The 22,835-nt window shown below is 34.2% G+C and overlaps 1 protein-coding gene across 6 annotated transcripts; it reads left to right on the plus strand.

The window, feature by feature from the left end:
* Positions 1–270: 270 nt before the first annotated feature.
* LOC145688186 (uncharacterized) lies at positions 271–21,713 on the plus strand. 6 transcript variants are annotated; one of them, XM_081762054.1, is made up of 4 exons: positions 271–385; positions 4,711–4,847; positions 20,247–20,318; positions 21,106–21,713. In XM_081762054.1, the coding sequence occupies exons 1-4, from the start codon at positions 296–298 to the stop codon at positions 21,125–21,127; spliced, it is 321 nt and encodes a 106-aa protein (XP_081618180.1). In that variant the 5' UTR covers positions 271–295; the 3' UTR covers positions 21,128–21,713. The 6 variants fall into 6 exon arrangements, with proteins under 6 accessions (XP_081618180.1, XP_081618182.1, XP_081618178.1 ...); XM_081762057.1 differs by lacking the exon at positions 271–385 and adding an exon at positions 1,666–1,807 and having other exon boundaries at positions 21,106–21,710; XM_081762056.1 differs by lacking the exons at positions 20,247–20,318; positions 21,106–21,713 and adding an exon at positions 15,991–20,216.
* Positions 21,714–22,835: the final 1,122 nt, after the last annotated feature.

Here is a 22,835-nt window from a genome sequence, read left to right on the forward strand (position 1 = left end):
CAAAATCGGCAAGTGGTCTAAAGAGTAACCGAGAAAAAAAATAGTTACATTCATTTTCTTTTATACATATGTAAATGAAATTGTGTCAAATTTTCAAACGCATTTACTCAAAAGATGTCCAAACTTTGAAGCAAATGTCTCTCTTTAATTCATACTATTGAAATATTTGTTTATTATCAATGAAAAAATAACCTAACATCTGCTTTAATTGTCTTCAAGGTATAACAGTTCATTTGCGTTTAATTCAAAGTATGTATCTAACCACAACAGCATCTATTGACTGTAAATTGTAACGATGGTTTGTTACTTCAGTAGCTTACAGCAAATGCTCTTAGGTGGCGCCTCTATCGTGTGTGTTATTATAACATTTCAAACTATCAATACAGTATGTTCCATTTTCGTTATATGTATTTTACCTACGACATCACATGTTGTCTGTAATTTGTAAAAATGGTTCATCATGTTGTTTGAGTAGCTTACAGTAAATGCTATTAGGTGGAGCCTATATAAGCAATTACTAACAAATGAAGGCGTACATATAACACACTATTCTGTGAGTGGGGGAAGAAAACTTTGAAGCAAATGTCTCTGTTAAATTCATACTGTTGAAATTTTTGTTTACCATCAGTGAAAAATAACCTAACCTCTACTGTAATTGTCTTCAAGGTATAACAGTTATTTGCGTTTGATTTTCTTTGTGTATCTCAATACAACAGTATCTATTGACTGTAATTTGTAATGTTACTTCAGTAGCTTGCAACAAATGCTCCTAGGTGGCGCCTGCATCGCATGTTATTACAGCATTTCAAATCATCAATACAATATATTTACATCAACATGCAGGGATGTAATGGGGCGTACACGAGAGTATACGGCGTATACCCACTTAAAATCTTTCTAATTCCAGCGTATACTCACCTTAAATTTACGAAAGAATGAGCATATGTTGGGGTGCGTATACGCCAAATAATCTTCCATATACGCTATGCTTTTGAAAGCGATCGAGCGTATACTTACCAAAAATTCTAGCATTACACCACTGTCAACATGGTTTATTTACAAACCATGAACACGGTGTATGAGTATACACGTGTAAGCACAAACAAAATAATGCCAAAATATAAATTAAAATACGGGTCCATGTTGTTTACAATTACCTTTTTATTGCATGCTCTTAAAAATGAACATGGCTTCAGTTGTATGTAAACTAGATACAACACTGAACGGAGAAATGTTTAATGTTAGCTTTAAATTAAATTATACTATTTTTTAAAAATAGGAACTTGGTTATATCTTTCATCTGAAACTTAAATTGAACAAATTTCATTAAAAAAAAAAAAATGCATGTGCTAGCATGGTTTGAACCTTCGACCTTGTTCGTGAGAAAAAGAAATCGGTTGATGGTAGTGGCTTACATAGGTAGAGTGAGTAATCTATGCCTATGCCTAGAGTGCTATGTGTAGGAATGTATACACGAAGGATAAGGGGCAGGGACCTCATTAGACTCCGGACGCTATGCGCACCATATCTTCCCCAGGGAACCAGAGGAGATCCTACCAATAGCGATTTCCGGCCTCCAGCTGGATTACAGGTGTTCGCCGCAACACCCAGCCACCAAACAACAATCAAGTTCCTGTACTTAAGTAGATTTGATTTGATGTAAGAAGCAATGGTAGTAATTTCCATAACAGTAGGCGTACTTATCGCATTAAATGAAACAATGGTCGCATAATACGCAGATAAAGCTGCTAGAAACTCTGGCGACCGAAGCTATAGGCCTACAGTAGGTGTTCACAATGTTTAAATGGTGAGAGTCCAATTTTATTGCTGTAACAAAATGTGTGCAGAATAACAATACATCGGCCTACATGTGACTACCGGTACAAATTCATCATTTTCTTGAAACATAAACGTAGAGATGAAGATATAAGGCCAACAAATAATAATTATATTTCACTTTTAAAAAAGTGTGTTAGAAAGAAGATTAGAAATAATTCCTCAAGAATTAGTGTTCGTTTATTAGATATTTCGGCATATCTTTGGATTTGGTGTGGGTGGGGGAGAATATTCTGCTTAAATTTCGTGCTTTCTTGCTATATTTTCTGTTTTTTTTTTATGGTTTAAGTTAGGTTAGGATTTTTGGATTTGGGAGGGGGCAGAATTCGTCGCTTAAAACTCGTACTTTTTTCCTATATTTCCTGTGTTGTTGATGGTTTAGGCTAGGTTAGGTTAGGTTAGTACTTAGTAATTACGTTTACGTAACATCAACTCATTTCTTTTGTAAACATGGCGATTTTACATGATTTTGGCCCCCCAGTTCCAAATCTATGCCAATATTTCTCATTCCCTTTACGAAAGAAAAGAAAATGAAAATTTTCAGTTTAATGTCACACAATTATGCAGTTTAGGCTAAGGGAGACGGGAAGGTTCTAGATTACTGGTCCTCCATGTAGGTTATTAGCTGCGTTGGCTTCTTTCTGTAATGAAGTTTATGCATTTAATTTATACAATATTGCCGAGCGAGCCTTAGCGAGTGAAGTTGGGTTAGAGCCCCGAAAGGCACGTTCTTTTTTATCTTTATTACTGCTAAATGGAAAGGGGGACCAGTAATCTAGAACCTTGCCAAGGGGGACGATATTTAATGCAAGTGAATGATGATGAAAAAATTGGTAGAATAAGAATGTGGGGGAAAACTGCAGTACCCGGCATAGGCGGCGCCACAGTGGGTGCAATGGGGCAACTGCTCCCACATTAACTTCGAATTTCAGATTTTTTACAATAACCCTTTCTATTTTGTATATTTATTGTTTCGTATGTTTGAATATATTGGAGTGACCTATTAAGCCTCTCATAAATTACTTGCTATTGCATCGTGTTTTTCTAGATTTTTTCTGAGTAAAACTTAGGGATTACTTTTGAGATCTTAAGGCTCAATACAGCAGAGCGTTCTGGCAACAATGTTAGGATGTGTTATCCCATCCTAGCCTGCACCCACATTATTAAAATCCTGGCGCCACCTATGGTACCCGGAGAAAACCCATGGACACGATGTTGTCCACTACGAACTTACTTGGCCGGGGATCGAAGCAGGGACTCTCCCATTGTAAAATATATTCACAGTATGGCATTACCCTTATAGGTGCGTGCGATGTTTAATTGCTACGACAGTTTTGCATAGCTTTTAGCGAAAACAATGAATACTAATGCATTATAACCTGGTACCCAACTAAAGTCTTTTATTTGTAGCGGTAGAGTTGAAAATGGCTATATATAATTAATGTATAAATAACTTGTTTCTAAAAAGTAGTTGTTCATTATCGTAAAAGCTCGCGTTCTACAAATAACTTTCCATCTATGTTGGATATGTTGGCATTACAGTTATTTCATGACGTACCCTGAAGTGTAGTGATCGGATGTAGCGAAGGCAGGCGAGTATCTCTAGCAGTTAGGGTGCCGAAGGCATCTGGTGAAGTATTATTAGAAGTCTTGCTTGTTGTTCCCTAAAGTAAAGTTGCAGTCTTTAAATTGGTGCAGATTTACAATAGATCATCGTAAAATTTGTTAAAGTTAAAATTAGTAAATCCATATGAAAGAGAACTGTCTAGGATATAAAATTCCACTGGCGGAGCACTTCTGCACAATATGGGAAACTAGTATTTTACAAGTATGAAACAATTACAAGTGCTATAACCATTATAACTGTTAAAATGAATGAGTGCCTATGAAAGACGACTGTATAACATTAATTGTCAGGTCAGAGTGTTTCTGTACAATGTATGGAACGTGTATTTTATGGTCACAAGTACACAGTTACTAGTGTGAAAATATGACAAGTGCTATAACCTATACCAGGGTTCCTACTGATCAGGGAATTCAGGGAAAATGGCGCAGGTCAGGGAAAGTCAGAGGTTTTATAAAATATATTTTTTCTAACATTGATTGTACACCAATTTCAGCTTAGCCAACCATTAATGATCACAGTATGGAACGTTGGTAACAATTTTTATGGGTGGGAAGTGAAATGTACGTTCCTGCTAAAGGTCAGGAAGAAGTCAGGGAAATAGGTTTCTGCAGATCAGTAGGAATCCTGTATACAAGTGCGCTGTAGGTATAAAGTGCTTTTTGCACTATCCTCATTTATGCGCCTACCATTCGTTGCTGACACGCCCACTCCCTACGGACCTTCTCCAACCGCGGGCTCCCTTTTGATTCTATCGTTAAAATTTTGGCAGCAGTGAAACCGCAACAATTGATGTTACTCTTTGACCGGTTTAGTGGTCCGTAACTTCTGTTCAATTAACCTCTAAACTAATGCTACGAGCTTTGTGTTTCGTGTGTTTTTCGTTTGTTTTCCATTGCAATTTTTATTCATGAATAAATGCACCTCTTCCTACAATATTGTTCCTAATAAATTGTTCCCTGTACAAATTTGGGCCTCAGGAACCAGCAATCTCCACATGTTCAGCAAGTGTGTGTCTTTTTTTTTTATTATTATTATTAAAAGATAGCAACCCTAGATATGAACCACTGTAGTGCGTTCAATGCTTTCCTATCAGGAATCGAACCGGGTTTCTTTCACACTAACAGCATGCGTCTAGGCCATAAGACGAGGAAGGAGTTTTTTTTTTTTTTTTTTTTTTTTTTTTTTTAATAGATATGAAATGTGTGAGAACCTAATTTGTAAGACATTAGTTTTCCTCCTGTTTTCAGGTAGTCGTAAAAGAAGAATGGATTGCCATCGCTATTCTTCGGCGCGTAGAACACGAAACATATGTTATGGAAGGAACCGAGGTAGCCGCCTTAGCAGCAATTTTGACAGGTCAACTACACGAAATGAAGAGCAAAAGGTATTGCTTTCTCCTAACAAGTCTGATATTATGGTTTGAATTATCATGTCTAAAAAATATGTTTCTATAGATGTTGAAAAACCAAAAAATAAATTTAATTAAAAGGATAAGGTAAAAACAGAAAGGCATATCATGATGGTAGTTGATACTCCATTCTATTGAGAGCTCCTTTGTGGCTAAGCGGTTAGCGTACGCGCCTTTGGCGTGGGAGATCCGGGTTCGATTCCCGGTGGGAGCTCATGTGGTTCGGATGCCACGTTAATCAGTAGGTTCACATCTCATATAGCCTCGCTGCTGAACGGGACGATAAACCCAAAATCAGCTCAGCTCCAATCTATTGTGTTCACACAGTTTATCCTTTTGTATTCGCAGCGACTAAGGTGGAAGGCGACTCGACAAACAAAGAAACGGGGGATTTTCATAAAGCAGAACTGGATTGAACATAGTCAAAAATACTTGATATTGGCTTTACTAATGCACTGAAGATGAAATAGACAAAAAAAAAAAAAAAAAAAAGGTTTCTAGATATACTGGTTAGGCATATATCTAATAATACGAAATTAGTTAGAATCTCGCAAGTAGTCAATTTGTGAAATAAAGCAGTTTAAGACTTCGAAATATGGCACGCAAAAGTATGGAAAGCCTAGAACCACCCTTTCCGTTCATTCGTCTATCAACAGGTATGGCAGTGAAAACTATTAGAGATAACGAAATTTTTTAAAAATAGATTTAGTGTGTAAAGAACAAGTTTTTTTCTCAGTTTTATTCCTCTATGGAAACCGGAGGTGATAGATTTAACCACTTCCGGTTTCAATATTGGATCCGTATAGAACAAAAATGGTATGAGATAGCAGGACAATGCATTTAGAGTTCCAAGAACAGCTTCCATCAGGGCCGGTTCTACCGTATGTGTAACACGTGCATTTGCATTGGGCGGCAAAATCTGTCATAACTATATTATTTAAATATTTCTTGTTGGAAACAGACTTCATGATGATGGTAGTTAAATTTACTAAGCTGGTCTTCTATTTTAATACTACATTGATAGGTCATGTTTAGGTCACATCGACAGGGCTAAAGCAAATGGTCAAATAAATCCCAGCATGAATTGCTTGATTGTTGTCAAATACAAGAACTTAATTTTCGAACAGTAGCAAACACCTGTTCCATTTATTTAGTTACACAGTTTTGACATGAAAACTAGTCTCGTCTTTGTCACACACAAGTTCCTTATTATAGAAGGTGGAAAGAAGTATCTTTTATAACTTTTTAACAGATGTGGAAGGAAAATCAAGAAATAAATGATAAAAGAACTAGTTGTACTGGAATTGCAAATTGGCATATAGAGATTGAAGCTCGATATTAAATTCTATAAAAAGGATTATCATCTTTCCTCTGCAGGTGTGTTTGCTTTATCTTTTACTAACATAATTTCATTTTATTTCGTCTTTATAATCATACATATTACACGAATCCGTGCGTATGAATAAGACTCATCAAGGCATACATAAACATACATAGTTGTGACATATACATACTGATTCCATTAAAATATTAGCCTACATCTACGGTCAAAGAAAAAAAAAATAGGCATTTTTAACACTATCAGTAATCCGATCATTTAGGTATTCATTCAAGGAATAAAAACAGTGCTGTAATAGATAGGTTTTCACTAATCTCTTGAATTCTCCTCTTTGCTTTGTCATTCGAATTTACTGATGAAGTTTATTATATAATATGGTATCCATAAATGTTGGATTCCTTTTGTATAACTTTGTGCGATGTTGTTTGCTGGAGATTTTATTCTTACGTCTGGTATCGTATTTATGGGTTGATGGTGTGTTAAGTAATTCAATGTTGGTTTTAACAAAGAGCAACATGCGAAATATGTATAGTAAGGGTAGGGTTGCCATTCGTCCCGGAAAATCCGGAACCATCCCACGATAGAGATCTGCGTCCCGGCGTTCCAAAAATGTTTCTCCGGACGCTTAAATAACCCGGATTTTAGCGAAAAAGAAAGGAAGGGAATATTATAGTTCGCTTTTTTTTTCTTCAGAAGAATAGGTATATAATTGTTTTCAACTTCTGAGTATGGTAATTCAAAAGTTGAAGAAAGATCATGCTGAGGTGAGCATACATGCAAGTTATTGAGTTGTTAGTTTGTTAAAAATAACAGAAATAAAGTAAAAATTCAACGAAAGAAGTTCTTTGAAGATATCATACGCCACCAGAACATATTGCCAATGAATTAACCCTTCTATAAAATAAAATTAAAAAAAAAAAAAAAAAAAAAAAAAAAAACAGCACGATCAGACATACTTTGAATGAGCTAAAACAGACTCTGAAAGCCACGAAACAATAGATCTAAAAAAATGCTTACGAGGGGAGGGGGTAAATCATCTGCTTACATTTGCTTAACTAGGAAGGAGAGTTACCTACATAGTGTAACCTGTAGGGAGGGAGGTGAGCTGTAAAATTTATATATTGTAACCTGTTTGTTCATTGCTAATTCTAATATTTTCTCAAATGTTTTAATAAGAGAAATCGGTCTATAGTTACCGATATCCATGTTATCCCCTTTTTATAAATTGGTTTAATTTTGGTAACCTTTAATTTATCAGGAAATACTCCTGTTTGGAAAGAAAGGTTTATTAAATAGCTTAAAACTTCAGCTAGAGAACTGTTTACAACTTTTCTGATGAGCACAGACGGTACTTCATCAATGCCTGCTGACCATTTATTTTTCATTTGATTGATAATTTTAATTACGTCGGTCACATTTACAGGATATATGTACACTCATGTCCAAAATGATCATCGCATATCTATAACTGTTTTCTTGTAAGAATATAATTTGATAATGATATAGCAGGGCACTTCTAATATTGATACCATGTGTATAATCAGGAAATGAATATTTGTGGTAAATTTCATAGGGAAAGAATTATAAATACGAAAATTAGAATGAGTAAAACAAAATTTTGCTAAATGGAGATGAAAGTTTTATTTTCGTTTTATTGTTCTTATTTACTGCTCTTTTGACATTAAATTTGCAACATATATGTCTTTGCCGATTATACACATACCAACATTATAAGAAATACCGGGCGAATTCGTTAACAAATTATATTTCTAGAAAGACATATTTATAGACATATATGTACATTGAATTTAGATTATTTTTTATGTTAACTTTTCAAAGTTGGTTGCTATTTTTGTGTTTGTCATATATTCTACTTAAATTTGTATAATAAGAATTAAATGTGTCTCAAATCATTTGTGGGTTATGAATTACTTCATCATTGTGTTTTATTTCAGTAATATTTTCTCTTGTTTGATTTATTTTAAGTTCATTATTTACTAACTATCATCGCTTTGGTCTTATTAGCCGAATGCTGTAGTATAGTTTCGTTGTGCATTTGTTTTGCTGCTATAATTACACATTTATATATATGTTTACATTTCTTGTAATATTTTTCAAATGCTTCAGTAGTACTTCCTTCCTTCCTTAACAAGTTTAGTGTTTTCATTTTTTGACTGGAAATTTTAATACCCTGAGTACACCATTGTTTGGAAGCTTTTGTTTGCAAAGTAGCACTCTTTTTGGGAAAAGCTACATTGAAATAGTAACTAAAGTTATAAAAAAAAAAAAAAAAAAATGTTCCAGGCTTCATTTATTTCATTGTGCAAAAATACTTCTTCCCAATTTTCATCTTTAATTACGATTTTAAAGTGCACAATGTTATACCATGTATTAAAATTCCGCCTATATGCGTGTATTTTTTTTCTTGTTTCCGTTTTAAAGACGTATTTTTATTTATTGGTACATCAATAGTGAAGACTTGACCGCGATGGATAGAAAACCCAGTGTTTACTACTTTAGCATGACTATTTAATATAAACTCATTTATCAGAAGTTGATCTGAACCCAGAAATTTGATGCTATGTTAGAAACGTACGGCCCGAAAGCAATCGTACGAACACCTACTAGAATAACCAAAAATACCAAAACAGCAATAGATCAACTTTTGCAGTGGTGCCCCCCCCCCCTCTTATGTCCATGAAGCACTTCCCCCTATTTGTCTATCCGTAGGTGTTCTTCCATGAAAATAAAATCTTTTCGATTAATTTTTACACCCCCTCAAACATATTTATATAGATTTGTAACCCCCCAAATATTTCAATGACGCAGTTTGCGTCATAGCCCCCCTTTGTGGGCACCCGTAACTTCTGATAAATGAGTTTATATTAAATAGTCATGCTAGGGTAGTAAACACTGGGTTTTCTGACCATCTCGGTCAAGTCTTCACTATTGATGTACCAATAAATAAAAATACGTCTTTAAAACGGGAACAAGAAAAAATACACGCATATAGGCGGAATTTTAATACAAATAATATTATGCACTTTAAAATGCTAATTAAAGATGAAAATTGGGAAGAAGTATTTTTGCACAATGACGTAAATGAAGCCTGAAACGTTTTTCTTGATAACTTTAGTTACTATTTCAATGTAGCTTTTCCCAAAAAGAGTGCTACTTTGCAAACAAAAGCTTCCAAACAATGGTGTACTCAGGGTATTAAAATTTCCAGTCAAAAAATGAAAACACTAAACTTGTTAAGGAAGGAAGGAAGTACTACTGAAGCATTTGAAAAATATTACAAGAAATGTAAACATATATATAAATGTGTAATTATAGCAGCAAAACAAATGCACAACGAAACTATACTACAGCATTCGGCTAATAAGACCAAAGCGATGATAGTTAGTAAATAATGAACTTAAAATAAATCAAACAAGAGAAAATATTACTGAAATAAAACACAATGATGAAGTAATTCGTAACCCACAAATGATTTGAGACACACTTAATTCTTGTTATACAAATTTAAGTAGAATATATGACAAACACAAAAATAACAACCAATTTTGAAAAGTTAACATAAAAAATAATCTATATTCAATGTACACTCATGTCCAAAATTATTGTCGCATGTCTATAAATATGTCTTTCTAGAAATATAATTTGTTAACGAATTCGCCTGGTATTTCTTATAATATTGGAATGTGTATAATCGGCAAAGACATATATGTTGCAAATTTAATGTCAAAAGAGCAGTAAATAAGAACAATAAAACGAAAATAAAACTTTCATCTCCATTTAGCAAAATTTTGTTTTACTCACTCTAATTTTCGTATTTATAATTCTTTCCCTATGAAATTTGCCACAAATATTCATTTCCTGATTATACACATGGTATCAATATTAGAAGTACCCTGCTATATCATTATCAAATTATATTCTTACAAGAAAACAGTTATAGATATGCGATAATCATTTTGGACATGAGTGTACATATATCCTGTAAATGTGACCGACGTAATTAAAATTATCAATCAAATGAAAAATAAATGATCAGCAGGCATTGATGAAGTACCGTCTGTGCTTATCAGAAAAGTTGTAAACAGTTCTCTAGCTGAAGTTTTATGCTATTTAATAAACCTTTCTTTCCAAACAGGAGTATTTCCTGATAAATAAGAAGTTACCAAAGGTAAACCAATTTATAAAAAAGGGGATAAAATGGATATCGGTAACTATAGACCGATTTCTCTTCTTACAACATTTGCGAAAATATTAGAATTAGCAATGAACAAACAGGTTACACTATATTTACAATGTACTGGAACAATTTTAAAAGATCAGCATGGATTTATTCAAGGAAAATCAATGGAAACCGCTATTTACCAATATCTGAATTACGTAAGTGAACTACTAGATAAAAGAAATAAGTGCATAGGATTGTTTTAGACCTTACTAAAGCGTTTGACTTAGTGCCTCATAAAGAACTTTTATATAAAATAGAGAAATGTAGAATAAGAGGAGTAATAAGAAACTGGTTTCGTTCATATTTGACAGATAGAATGCAGCTGGTGGAAATAACTAGAGTAGATGGGAGAAACTCAAAAGTAACTGCTTTCACATCTACAGTGAATAAAATAAAACGCGGCGTACCACAAGGATCAATTCTTGGGCCATTACTGTTTTTGATATATATAAACGATCTCCCTGATAATTTAAACTTTGCAAAAGCCACATTATTCGCGGATGACACAAGTGTAGCAATAACAAGCAAAAACCATCAACAATTAGCTACTAACATAGAAAATACCGTAAAACAGCTAACGAAATGATTTGATCATAATAAGTTAATAGTAAATTCAGAAAAAAACCTTGTCAATAAGCTTTAAATTAACAAACAACAATTTAGATAAAGGAAGCATAAAAATAGGAGAAAACGAAATAAAACAAGTTAGTTCCGTAAAATTTTTAGGTGTACATATATCAGCAAATTTAAAATGAGATTATCATATAAAAAAATTGCGAATAGGTTAAGAAAAATGTGTTTCGAAGTACAAACCATTAAAAACATTATAAACCAAAATACAGCAAAAATATTATATTACTGCTCATTTGAATCGATACTAAGATATGGATTAATATTGTGGGGAAATACTGTACAAAGTAGATATATATTTGTTCTTTAAAAAAGGGTTGTGCGAATCCTGGCTGGTGTAGGACCCCGAGATTCCTGTAGAAAATATTTTAAAGAACTAGCTATACTGCCTTTACCGTGTTTGTATATATATTGCTTAATGGAATTTGTAAGATCCAATATAAATGAGTGCACAACAAACGGTGACGTGCATGATTATAACACAAGAAAAAAAAAAAAAGACTAATTTTAATCCACCAAACCATAGAACAGCAATGTACGAAAAGGGAGTAAAATATGCTGGTATTATGCTATACAATAAGTTACCAAACAAATTAAAGGTAATCAAGTTTAATATTGCATTCAAAAGAAAATTAAAATACCTATTGTCATATTGCTTCTATACAATAAATGAATATAATCAATAGTCACAATGTAAATAGTAATAACAAATTAACAAGATAGGCCCATTTATGTATGAGGTATGCTGTAGTATTGGTATAATGATATTTCAAATTACTATAATGTATAAATGTATGAATTATGTTTAACAAATGTGTCTAATACATGTACTGCTTCAATTAACCATGACGAATCCCATGTACTATCGGAAAATTATTTCCAAGTTTGAATGGAAAATAAATGAAATGATTTGATCTATTGCTGTTATGCTATTTTCGGTTATTCTAGTAGGTGTTCGTACGATTGCTTTCAGGCCATACGTTTCTAACGTAGCGTTAAATTTAAAATCAACCTTCTCGGTTTTCAAAAAAATCAACATTTATATCCCCTAATACTGCTACGTTTTTTCTTCTTTCTTGGTAATATCTTACAATTCTTTCCAGTTTGTTTGCGAATAAGTCTAAATTACAGTAATGTGTTCTATTTAAACATACTATAGCTAAATTACATTGCAATAATTGTATTATGCTACTTTCAAAATGTTTATCTACATTTAAATTTTCAAATTTCGTATTTTTGTTTGCATCCAAGTCTGCTTTAACCAATATGCACGATCCCCTTCTCTTCATGTTAGATCTACTTGAATTTGCTAGTAATTTGAAACCTTCTACATTTAGAGACTCTATTTCATTTACCTTGTGCTCGCGTTCAGTTAAGTATATAATATCTACATCACGCAAATTATTTAGCATCGCTATTTCAAACATAAGCCTTTTTTTGTGTGTTCCATCCTTGCACATTTTGGTGAGAGATTTTTATTGGTATTATGTTTGGTTTACTTTCTTTGTGCTGCACACATAAAGGAAATGAGTGCAGACTATTAAGTTTCAAGAGTAATTGCAACAGTTTTATTTTCGAGTCCATTTTTTTATTTTAATATTCGCAATATTGAAATTTTTGAATTTTCATTTTTTGTGTGTTCGAAAGAGAATAGAAAAGGTTTCATTACTAGTAAAATTAACCTAATACAAAAATTTTTGTTCTTTTTCCAATGGACGTTTCCACTGATTTTTTTATTGCTCTAAAAACATAAACTTCAGAGCCAGCTGATTAAGGAGAATGCTTCCTTTCGCTCACGCGATGATTCTAAATGGTGCAAATTTGCGATTGAATTCCAGTTTGCTACTCGTGCGCTTAAAACAATGACCACCATATTTGTACGTCACACATTGGTACAGGGGAAAATGGTTGCGCCACTCACTAGGGAAACGGCTTAGTGAAAGATATAATGCATGTTTTTGAAATGTGTACGACGTTGCTAATAACACAAAGAATAAGAAAAGTAACATAATTTAAGGCTTCTTTGAAAAGAAAGCTATTTGTCTATTTATAACCAATTATTTAAACATACTTGAATATCTTAGGACAAAGTTGTAGTGTACTAATTTGCAATATCATTGATATTATTTGCACCCTGAGATGACAAACAAATTAATGTTCTGATGTTTGGGTCACCAACCGACTTTACGAAGTATATTTTATTCATTCTTTAAAAAAAAAAAAAAAAAAAAAAAAAATCAGTTATTTGATAGTAGAGTGCTAATTTCTTGTATGCAATTTCGCAGTGGATAGTTATGCGTTCAGGGGCAAGCCCAAGGAAATTAATACATGAAAAAACATTTTTGCAAGTAAAAAATATATATATATATATTTACTGAATTCAACACAAGGACGCACAAACTGAAGAAATCGTGTTCATGAGCATTCTGAGAATTCACCAGTGCTATTATCGAATTACTTTACACATTAGCAATATTATTTCACCATAATATCTTCGCGCTTACTGTCGTTTTCTTTATCCATGGATCATACTCGTAAATTGTTGATATTAGTCCATGTGAACATTTACAGATCGACTGAAGTGTTTTGAATACACGAGTTAACATTTAAATCAATAAATAAACAGATACAAAACACAGTAATGATAACAAACTAGTTATAGTGGCTTATTACTGAATAAAATGAAATGAAGTTTCTATTTTTATGTTCCACGAATATGTCCTGTAGGCAAAGGGAGACGGATGATTAATGAGAGTGAATGATTATGAAAGAATCTTTGGAATGGTCATGTGGGAGGAAACGTCAGACTCGCGAGAAAACCCACAGATACAGTGTTGTCCATCACAAACTCATATGGCCTGGGTTCGAACCAGTGACCCCTCACACTAGAAGCGAGCGCTATGTCCATTGATAATGACAGTTTGTGATATGTCATGATGAGCAATAAACTCAATATTCTGTTCCAGTGAGTGAAACAATATAAGAGAAATCAAACTACGCGGACGAAACTTAACCAAAGGCTGAACTCTTCAAACGTTTGCTATTTTTTTTTTTTTTTTTTTTTTTTTTTTACCTCGGAACACAAAACGCAATACTTTCACGATATAACCTTTTGCAAATGTACCACCATATAGGCCTACCAAACATTCATCACATCAGAACTGACGAAAGAAAGAATATAAATAAACTTATATTCGTATACTTAGAAAACTATTTCGTGTGAGGATATTGAAAAGAAAAAGTTAAACTTTCAAAGTAATAAGACAGTAATATATAACGAATTTCTGTTAATATATCCCTTGTTCAGGCTCGAAAAATCCTAGGCGCCAGGTAATCAAGCCTATTGGAAGTACGAGTCTGGCTCCTAAATAAGTTAAATCCAAAATAAAATTATTTAAGGCTATGTATGAAATTGTATTATTATGGTGCCTAGATCAGAAGAAAAATTTTCGAGCACTTATCTTGTTTATGATGCTCTTTCAGCGGCTTAATCATCTCTCTGCCTCTATTCGCTACAGCTTTCTTCAGCTTGAAACCGCCACAAAGACCAGAAAAGAATTTTCCATGTAGAAATATAGTAGAAAAGAAAGTGCTATATAATACGATTTTTATAGCATTAAGGTAATAATAGTTGTAGCAATGGTGTGTGGTGACTAATTGCTAATATGTATAGTAAATAACAGAAAAAAATGTAAGGATGTAGTAGGATAGGATTTTTAAAAAATGCATTAAGAGTTTTTTGGTGCAGAAAGTGCTTATTTGTAGCCGTAGTATAATAGCATGGAGATCCACGACAAATCTTCAAAATAAAGAAAAGCTATAATATGGTGGCCTAGATATTCTCAATCTGTGAGTGACTTACTTTGATCTAATATAGTACTTAGACTATTAATGTTTTTGGTATAATACAATAATGAGGTAATCGTGCTTAAGTGTACATGTATCTAAAATATTGTAATGATAGAACATTACAAATGATCTTTAATGTATTTTAAGCTAGGAAAATAGATCTTATTAACACGTTACATTTATATACAGTATTACTTATTTTGCCCTTTTCCTTTGACTATTCCACTAAATTTATTTGTAGTTTCAGTAAGAAACTGTAATATGAAAAGATTCTCTGAACCTTCTAATGCGACTCTCAGAGGGATACCGATCTGTGACGTCACGCCAAAACCCGTTTTTGCTGCCATGACGTAAACAACACATTTTCGTACTGTTTGAACCGTTGTATCTCCGTAATGAAGTATTTTTTTCTGAGATTTTTGGTATGTGGTATATTGAAGACCAGTTCTACACGATAATGTCTTTAACCTCGCCGCTCCTTTTGTCGAGCTTGCTGGACATTTTTCTATGCGAGATATAAAGCTTCGGATCAGAGTTTTACCCGCTACCGCCTGCAGTGTGGAAGGTTGAACATCGGTCTTCAATATACAAAAGCGCGAAGTTATCTTCTTTTGTTGGTTGTTTTCACGCGGCAAAGGAAGATGGCTTCAGGTGAAAACACGGCGATTTGCTCAACTTCTTGGAGGAGAGGTAGGTTTTCGTTTTTATTCTTTTTTTCTTTTCAACACGTTTTGTAGCCTACTTTTCGTTGATTGTCTAGACTTTCGAAATTAGTAATATTTAATTAGGTGGCGAAATCATGAAACATGGTTATGTGGCTTCAAAAAACATGTATAGCCTGCTGAACATTTGGACACAGTGTGTGGTTTTTTGAAATATATTTGGAAAATACTTTTTCTAAAACCCTTCATTTTTAATAGATTCTAAGGTACCTGAAGTCAGATTTTTCGGTGGGTCTAACCATTTTAATGTCTAACCTCATAAATACTAATTGTAATGCCGTTCTAAGCTTCAGTCAGAGTAGAATACTAAATTTATTTTCAATATATTTTTTCTAGATATGGTGCGAGATCCTCAGCAGATACCCCAGTTTCTTGATTAGAGCGATATTGAAGGTGGAAACAGCGATGAAGATCATATCCCGGTTGATCAGAGTTCTGACATATCAAGAAGCAACTACATGGCCAAATGGAACTGTTCAAAAAAATTTGGGTATAGGAGGAACGGTTGTAAAAGAACTTGCTAAACCGCTTAGCAAAGGTACTAAGATATATTTTGATAGATATTTCACGAGTATTTATTTTCTTGATTACTTGCGTGACAACAGTATATTAGATACTGGAACATGTATGAGTGCGAATCTGTCTATTCATTCCTAACTGCAAACTGATGCAAGTTTGAATAAAACAGGGCGAGGTTCCTTCGATGAACTTGTGAGAGAAGATGAAGTTATTGCAGTTACTAAATGGATGGATAACCGACCCGTTATTCTGGCTTCATCATGCCATGGGTCTGAACCACTTGCGCATACCCTATTGTAAGAAAACAAAAGGAGTACATTCAAGTACAACGCCCATATGCTGTGAATAAATACAATATTAATATGATTGGAGTAGACCTAAATAACTGGCTTGTTGCTTTGTATAGGATAAATACCAGAACAAGAAATGACCAGTAAAGTTTTCTTTCCCTTCATAGATTTAGCATTAGCAAACGTTTGGCTGTCATACGTGGAAAAGAAAAAGCATTTTGGGGTTTCGAAGAAAGCAATCGTCCACTTTTTGGAATTCGGGTTTTATGTGGCAGAGTGTTTTCTCTGTGTTTAGCAAAGGAAAGAGCGTATCGAAATTGGACGTGATAACACAGCACAACTAGAACAACCAGAACAAAAGAGACAACACTCAACTTCATTACCTGCCCTTGATGTTAGGATTAGTGGTGCAGAACATCTTCCTGTTGTTGCTGCAGGACGAAAAACCTTTCAACGTTGCAGGAAACCAGGGTGTTCCAAATTAAGCTGAGTTAAGTGCAGAAAATGTGATGTATTCCTGTGTGTGCAAGAACGACTTTTTTTTTTTTTTTTTTAATTTCCCGAAAAATAAATGTGTAAAGTGTTACCTTGTTATTGGTTAATATACAGTATGTAATAGATAAAAGAAAATTATATACGAAAATACAGAAGTAATGTAAATCTTACATGAGGAACGCATTATACTACTCACTATATTTGCAAGAAAATATACACTTCCAGAATTTTACTCAAAGAACAAAAATCTGTCAAGTAACAAAATAAATATTTTTGTAACTGTACGTACTAGAAAATAAATTTTAATTTGAACATGTATATAAATTGTGATTTATATATGAGAAACCTTTATGCTAATCACAATATTTGGGTAAAATGTACATTCATAGAATACTACTCAAATAAAAGTGCTTAGTGGAAAGAAAAGTATATTTCTCAACACGATACCCCATTCCCTTATGACATACGTGTGTATACTATGTTCAAATGTTTAGCAGACTGAACATAATGTCACAGGTTCTCAGGGCCCCGAGGTCTGAAACCTAAAGCATTTTTGCGTTAGAAAGACTGCAAATGATTGTCTGAACACCACCATTCTAGTTTAGTTTATCAAACATTACCTCGGGACTAAGGAGGTTAAATTACCACCTTTGATCAAAAAGGAAGTGTCCATTTTTCAGGGAAAAAAAAGTTTCTTACCAACAGCCTCAAAATTTCCGGAAATTTTAAACACTAGTGTGGAAGTACCGATAAATCATTAGATCCGTGTAAGACGCTGGAACTGAAACAATTATGAAGTAATAATAGAATGCCCATCAAAAAGACCCGAGTCATATGCCCATGATCTTTAAGCATATTCAAAGCATACGCGCCTTTGGCGTGGGAGACCCGGGTTCGATTCCCGGCGGGAGCTCATGTGGTTCGGATTCCACGTTAATCAATAGGTCCACGTCTCATATAGCCTCGGTGCTGAACGGGACCTTAAACTCAACATTAACTTAACTTTGAGCATATTCTGATCGAGGTTAGTTTCTCCAAATGTTATAATATTTTAACAGTTATTTAGAATGATTCTCACCTAAATTTTAGCCAGATCAAATTTAAAATGGAAAAAAAAATGGAGTTTTGTAAACTGAATTCTTTCTGGAAAACCATACGAAAAAGTCCAGGGGGTGTTGGACTGGGAAACCTATAAGAGTATTGTATTTCTCACAGCGATAAATGAGACAGAAAACATCTAACCAGATGCATGCTGTAGTGGAAGGAAGTGGAACGATTCTCAATTCCTATGTCAAACGGAAACTACAGTTAGAAATTATTCTTCCAGCACTAACACGTAATTATCTTCCAACAGTTCCACTATTTTTCGCTCATCTTATATTTCAATCAATGAAATTAAATAAAATGTTGTTCCACATCCCATGCTTATTCCTTGTTGGTTAAATGAGGCTGGCTATAAACGAAAGTGAATGCGTATGGAAGAATTGATGGACAGAATGGGAAGTCGTAAAAGTCAAAGTGATGTCCGGGAAGGAGTAAAAATTTTATTCATATTTCGTCATACGGCCAAGGGTTCTCAACCTGTCTACGTGTGCACTTGACAGGTCGTTCCACTTTCAGACACCATATATAACCGCTACCAGGTTATAGAAGGATTTTTTGTGGACACTCTGTATATTTCGTAAAGACAGTGATTATTATTTTCGATTTATACTTTATTCTACAACGCACATAAGTTCTTTATTTGGTGGGAATTGCTTCTTTCCCACACAGTTGGACAAAGAAGTCTTTCATCATTTTTTCATATATATATTTAAAACATTGTTTTTGCTGAGAACATTTCAGTTAGTGACTAACCATTTCAGTGTTTCTCCCTGACTTATTATATGCACAGTATATATTCTATAGTTATTGGGAACTGAAGTAAGTGCTTTCTTTAATCGCTTATGGAAACATTATAATAGATTAGAGAAATACGGGCTGACCAGATGTTCCAGCAACCAAAGTGGCACCAACTGCGTTGTTCTGCAGTCCGTTATCTGTACTTTCTCACGCCAAAGTTATCGCCGTGTCTAGTGCATTATAGGCAGTTGACTAAAATTAACATAAATTGTTTTCCGTATTCTGTTTGTATGTGCATACAGGTGAGTTAACTGAGTGATTTTTGAAATGAACTGCCAACACTTTTCTGTTGACCATTGCAACCCGTAGCTTGAGCTTGGATGCTCGAGGAGTTTGACTCCAGGTCTGGAAGCCGTAACTACGCGCATCGCGTCGAGCTTCAGATACGACTTATTGTGAAGGGGCACAAGCTATTTAGCCGGTGAAGGACGATTTCTTACGGCTAGCCCCGACTAGTGAAGTCCCAGGTCCGCAGACCTTGTGCGTTTAAAATGTTACATACGCGCCCTCCAACAGCAGTATTGTACTTTGGAGAATTTCTTGTTTAATTTGCTGAAGAATCACCTCTACGTTTTAGGACGGTTCAGCGTAACAACTGGATTCATCATGGGACGATCCAGACAACTTTTCCCTAGTGCTAATTCCCAAGTGTGTCAATGGTGTGAGGGAGGCATTTACAGTGATATCTGAATCATAATCATATATGTATAAAGGGCTATATTGCCTGAAAAGGGCAAAGTGTGATTTCAGTGACGAAAATTATTATATTTATCTAGTGTTCAGTGTTGTGTCCATTCCTCTTCGCTATTTTTTTTAAATAATGTTCTAATAAATAAGTATAGTGTTATTTAATCCAGTGTGTTTCCGTTGTTTGTATGAGTGATGTTTGTGTGCATTATGGTCTGGATGACCGTCTGATCGTCCGTGAGGTTTTCGAGACGAGACACCCGAACCTCTCGGCGCCTAATGCTCATCTCATTATTGAGACCGACGAGCTTTTTGGAAACAGTTTGTAACCTTTCTTGGAGAGGTCCTTCATCGTCCTGTCCAGGTAAGTTAAAGTATCAGGAGTATACTTATTGGTAGTACCACGAGCCACGGACAGCGAACAGAATTGCAGTTGGTTACAAATAAATGTTTGCCCGAACAGTGACCCGAACTTAGGACGGTTACAACCCAGTAGAGAGATATATTAAGAAGATATTTTATGATGTGCCGTAAGACTTAGCACAAAATATGAAAAGAGTTCCACATTCCTCTGTCATTAAAACCATGAACTGTAAAGAGAAAGTTTCAACTGCCACCGTTAGATACAATATCTAAATGTATTTTGGCTATAATGTTGGCGGTTAACATCAGTTCTAATTAAGAGGGTTTGTTTTGTAGATGTATGGAAAGCAGTCACTGTAAAGTCCGACAAAATTTGAAAGATATCACCTACAAGCATTTCCGTCCAAGGTAAGTCAGTTTCGTAGAATACGACTAGGTATAATGGGACTTTGAAGCAATAGCCGAAATTGTAGCGTGAAACGTTTTTAAAGTCATAGAAAAAATAAAACTGGGAGAAGGCGGTTTCAGCCTCTAATCGGGGTTACTTTGCACCAGTCCAAAGTAACCCTTTAGATAGCAAATTACTACTACTGGTACCTCCTGCCTTCTAATTTTTAGGTACATTTCCTATTTAGGTAGATGCCGGAATAGATTTCTTGTTGGAAAATAAATTACGAACAATGGCGGATCCAGAAAAATAGTTTGAGAAAGCTTCACTCAGAAAGGCTTTGTTTTCATAGAAATCACTAGACTTAGATGGGGATGAGGGGGAGGGGGGGCTTGAAGCTTATACGCATAGGAATGACTAACATTAGATTTTTTTGAAAAAAAAAAAAATAAATCATGCAATTTGGGTGGGCTTCAGCCTGAAAGTCCCAAACCCCGTAAATCTTCCACTAGTTAGTGTTGGGATGATATTCTAGGACATAAAGAGCAACACTAGGACATATAGTACAAACTTACGTTCTTTTTATTTATTTATTTATTTATTTATTTATTTATGTTGTTTTATTTCTATAAGGTCCTTTTAATATTGTGTGTGTATCAGTTTTGTGAGTGTTAGTAATAAACACGTATGAGAAACAGTGTGATAAATGCATACGAAATCGTGGAAAAAACAAGAAACTACAAAACAATTAACACAAAATGAGAAGATGTTGTTTTTATACTGTGTCTTGTTTCTTTCTTTTTTCAGGGTGGTGAATGGCCTGCATTAGGAAGAAATGCCTACATTTTATAATGAAAATGAAATTCAAATTAAGAAATTAAGAACAAGGATGTAAAAAGAAAGCTGCATCCCAATTATTTATATTATGTATTAATAACTTTCTCAGGTTATTTTCTGTATTAAAAGAGGATAAATAAAGAAAAAAGAAACAAAACAAAAAAGAGAGGTAAAATAGCACGATTTTAAATATTAGGTGCCATGCTGAAAAGAAATGTGCCTCACCTCAACCAGCTGAGATTTGACAGCTCAATAGGCAAGGAGATAAAAAAAAAAAAAAAAAAAAGAAATATCAAAAGAATAAGAGAGAGAATAAAGGCAAGAGACAGTTGCGTCTGCCATCAAGAAGTTTGAAAGTAATCGGCCAAGGCAAGAGAAAATGGAGGCTGTAAAAAGAAAATCCCCTGTAGTCTGCCTTCGGTTCTAGCTATAATAACCGTATCATCTGCATACCTGATCTTGTTAATGATCTGTCCTCTAATCTTAAAATATCCAATTCCTATTAATGCTTCCTTCATTAAACGTTCACTGTAAATGTTGAATAATTAGGGCGACATACTACACCCTTGTCTGACTCCTCTTCCACTCTCCACACTATTAGTTTCTCCTTTATTTAAGCACAACTTCACTTGTTGTCCTATGTACAAGCTTTTGAATGAGTCGTCGAACTCTACAGTTGACTCCAATTTCTTTAAGTATTTTCAGAAGTTTCGTCCAACTGAGCCAGTCGAAAATTTTTCGCCAGTCGATGAAACACAAGCACAGCTCTTCTTTTACATCAAGAGCTCGTTCTACATAGAAGCTTGGAATGTCTACTGAATCTAAGAGGCGGGGGTTTCTGCCTATATGTAAGCTTCACCAGCAAACCCCGCCAGACTGAGTTAAGAGGAAGGTCAGTTGATATTCCAAACTTGTATACAGAAATCGACGTTTTTCCAAATAATAAAAATTCCATTATTCTATATATATATATATATATATATATATATACATACTACATGTCTATAAATTAATTGCACAATAGTTACTGCCTACCTAATCGTGAAGTACCGACTCGGATTGGTCGTGGTGGAACGGTTTCGTGGCCTCCTCGTTCGCCTGATTTAGACTATGCATTTCTCTATCTGGGGTTGCATTAAAGAACATGTGTTTGTTCCCCCTCTTCCTAGCAAGTCGACGAGTTGCGGATCTGGATGGTGCAGACAGCTGCGGCCGACAATGCCGAAATGCTTCAAGCAACTTGGCAGGAAATCGAGTGCACTTGTGAAGTAAATTTGAAGATATACTTTGTTCATGGAAGTATAGAACATTACTGTTACAAATATAGTTTGTTCACAGTTAACGCTTCCTCTTGTATAACTAATTTATAGACACGCTATATATATGACTACAGTGCAATTACACATAAATATCAGCAAAGATAATTCGTTATACGACAGAATACTATTACACGTACTGCAAACATTTATTAACACAAAAAATTACAACAAAATATAATATAATTACATTTTCCTGGCTAACTCAGGAAACAGACAAACTAAGTTCTTTCTTCACATAATAAATAAGATTCAAACATTCAACACAATTGCCATGTAAATTTCATCAGTACTGCACACGTTAAACTTAACGTTTTAAAAGTGGTCAAACGCGAGAAATCTAATTATAATTAAAACCAGATGAACAAGATAAGTACTTTTTTT

Source organism: Thermobia domestica, chromosome 6 (assembly GCF_964235325.1).
Source record: "Thermobia domestica chromosome 6, izTheDome1.hap1.1, whole genome shotgun sequence".
NCBI lineage: Eukaryota > Metazoa > Arthropoda > Insecta > Zygentoma > Lepismatidae > Thermobia > Thermobia domestica.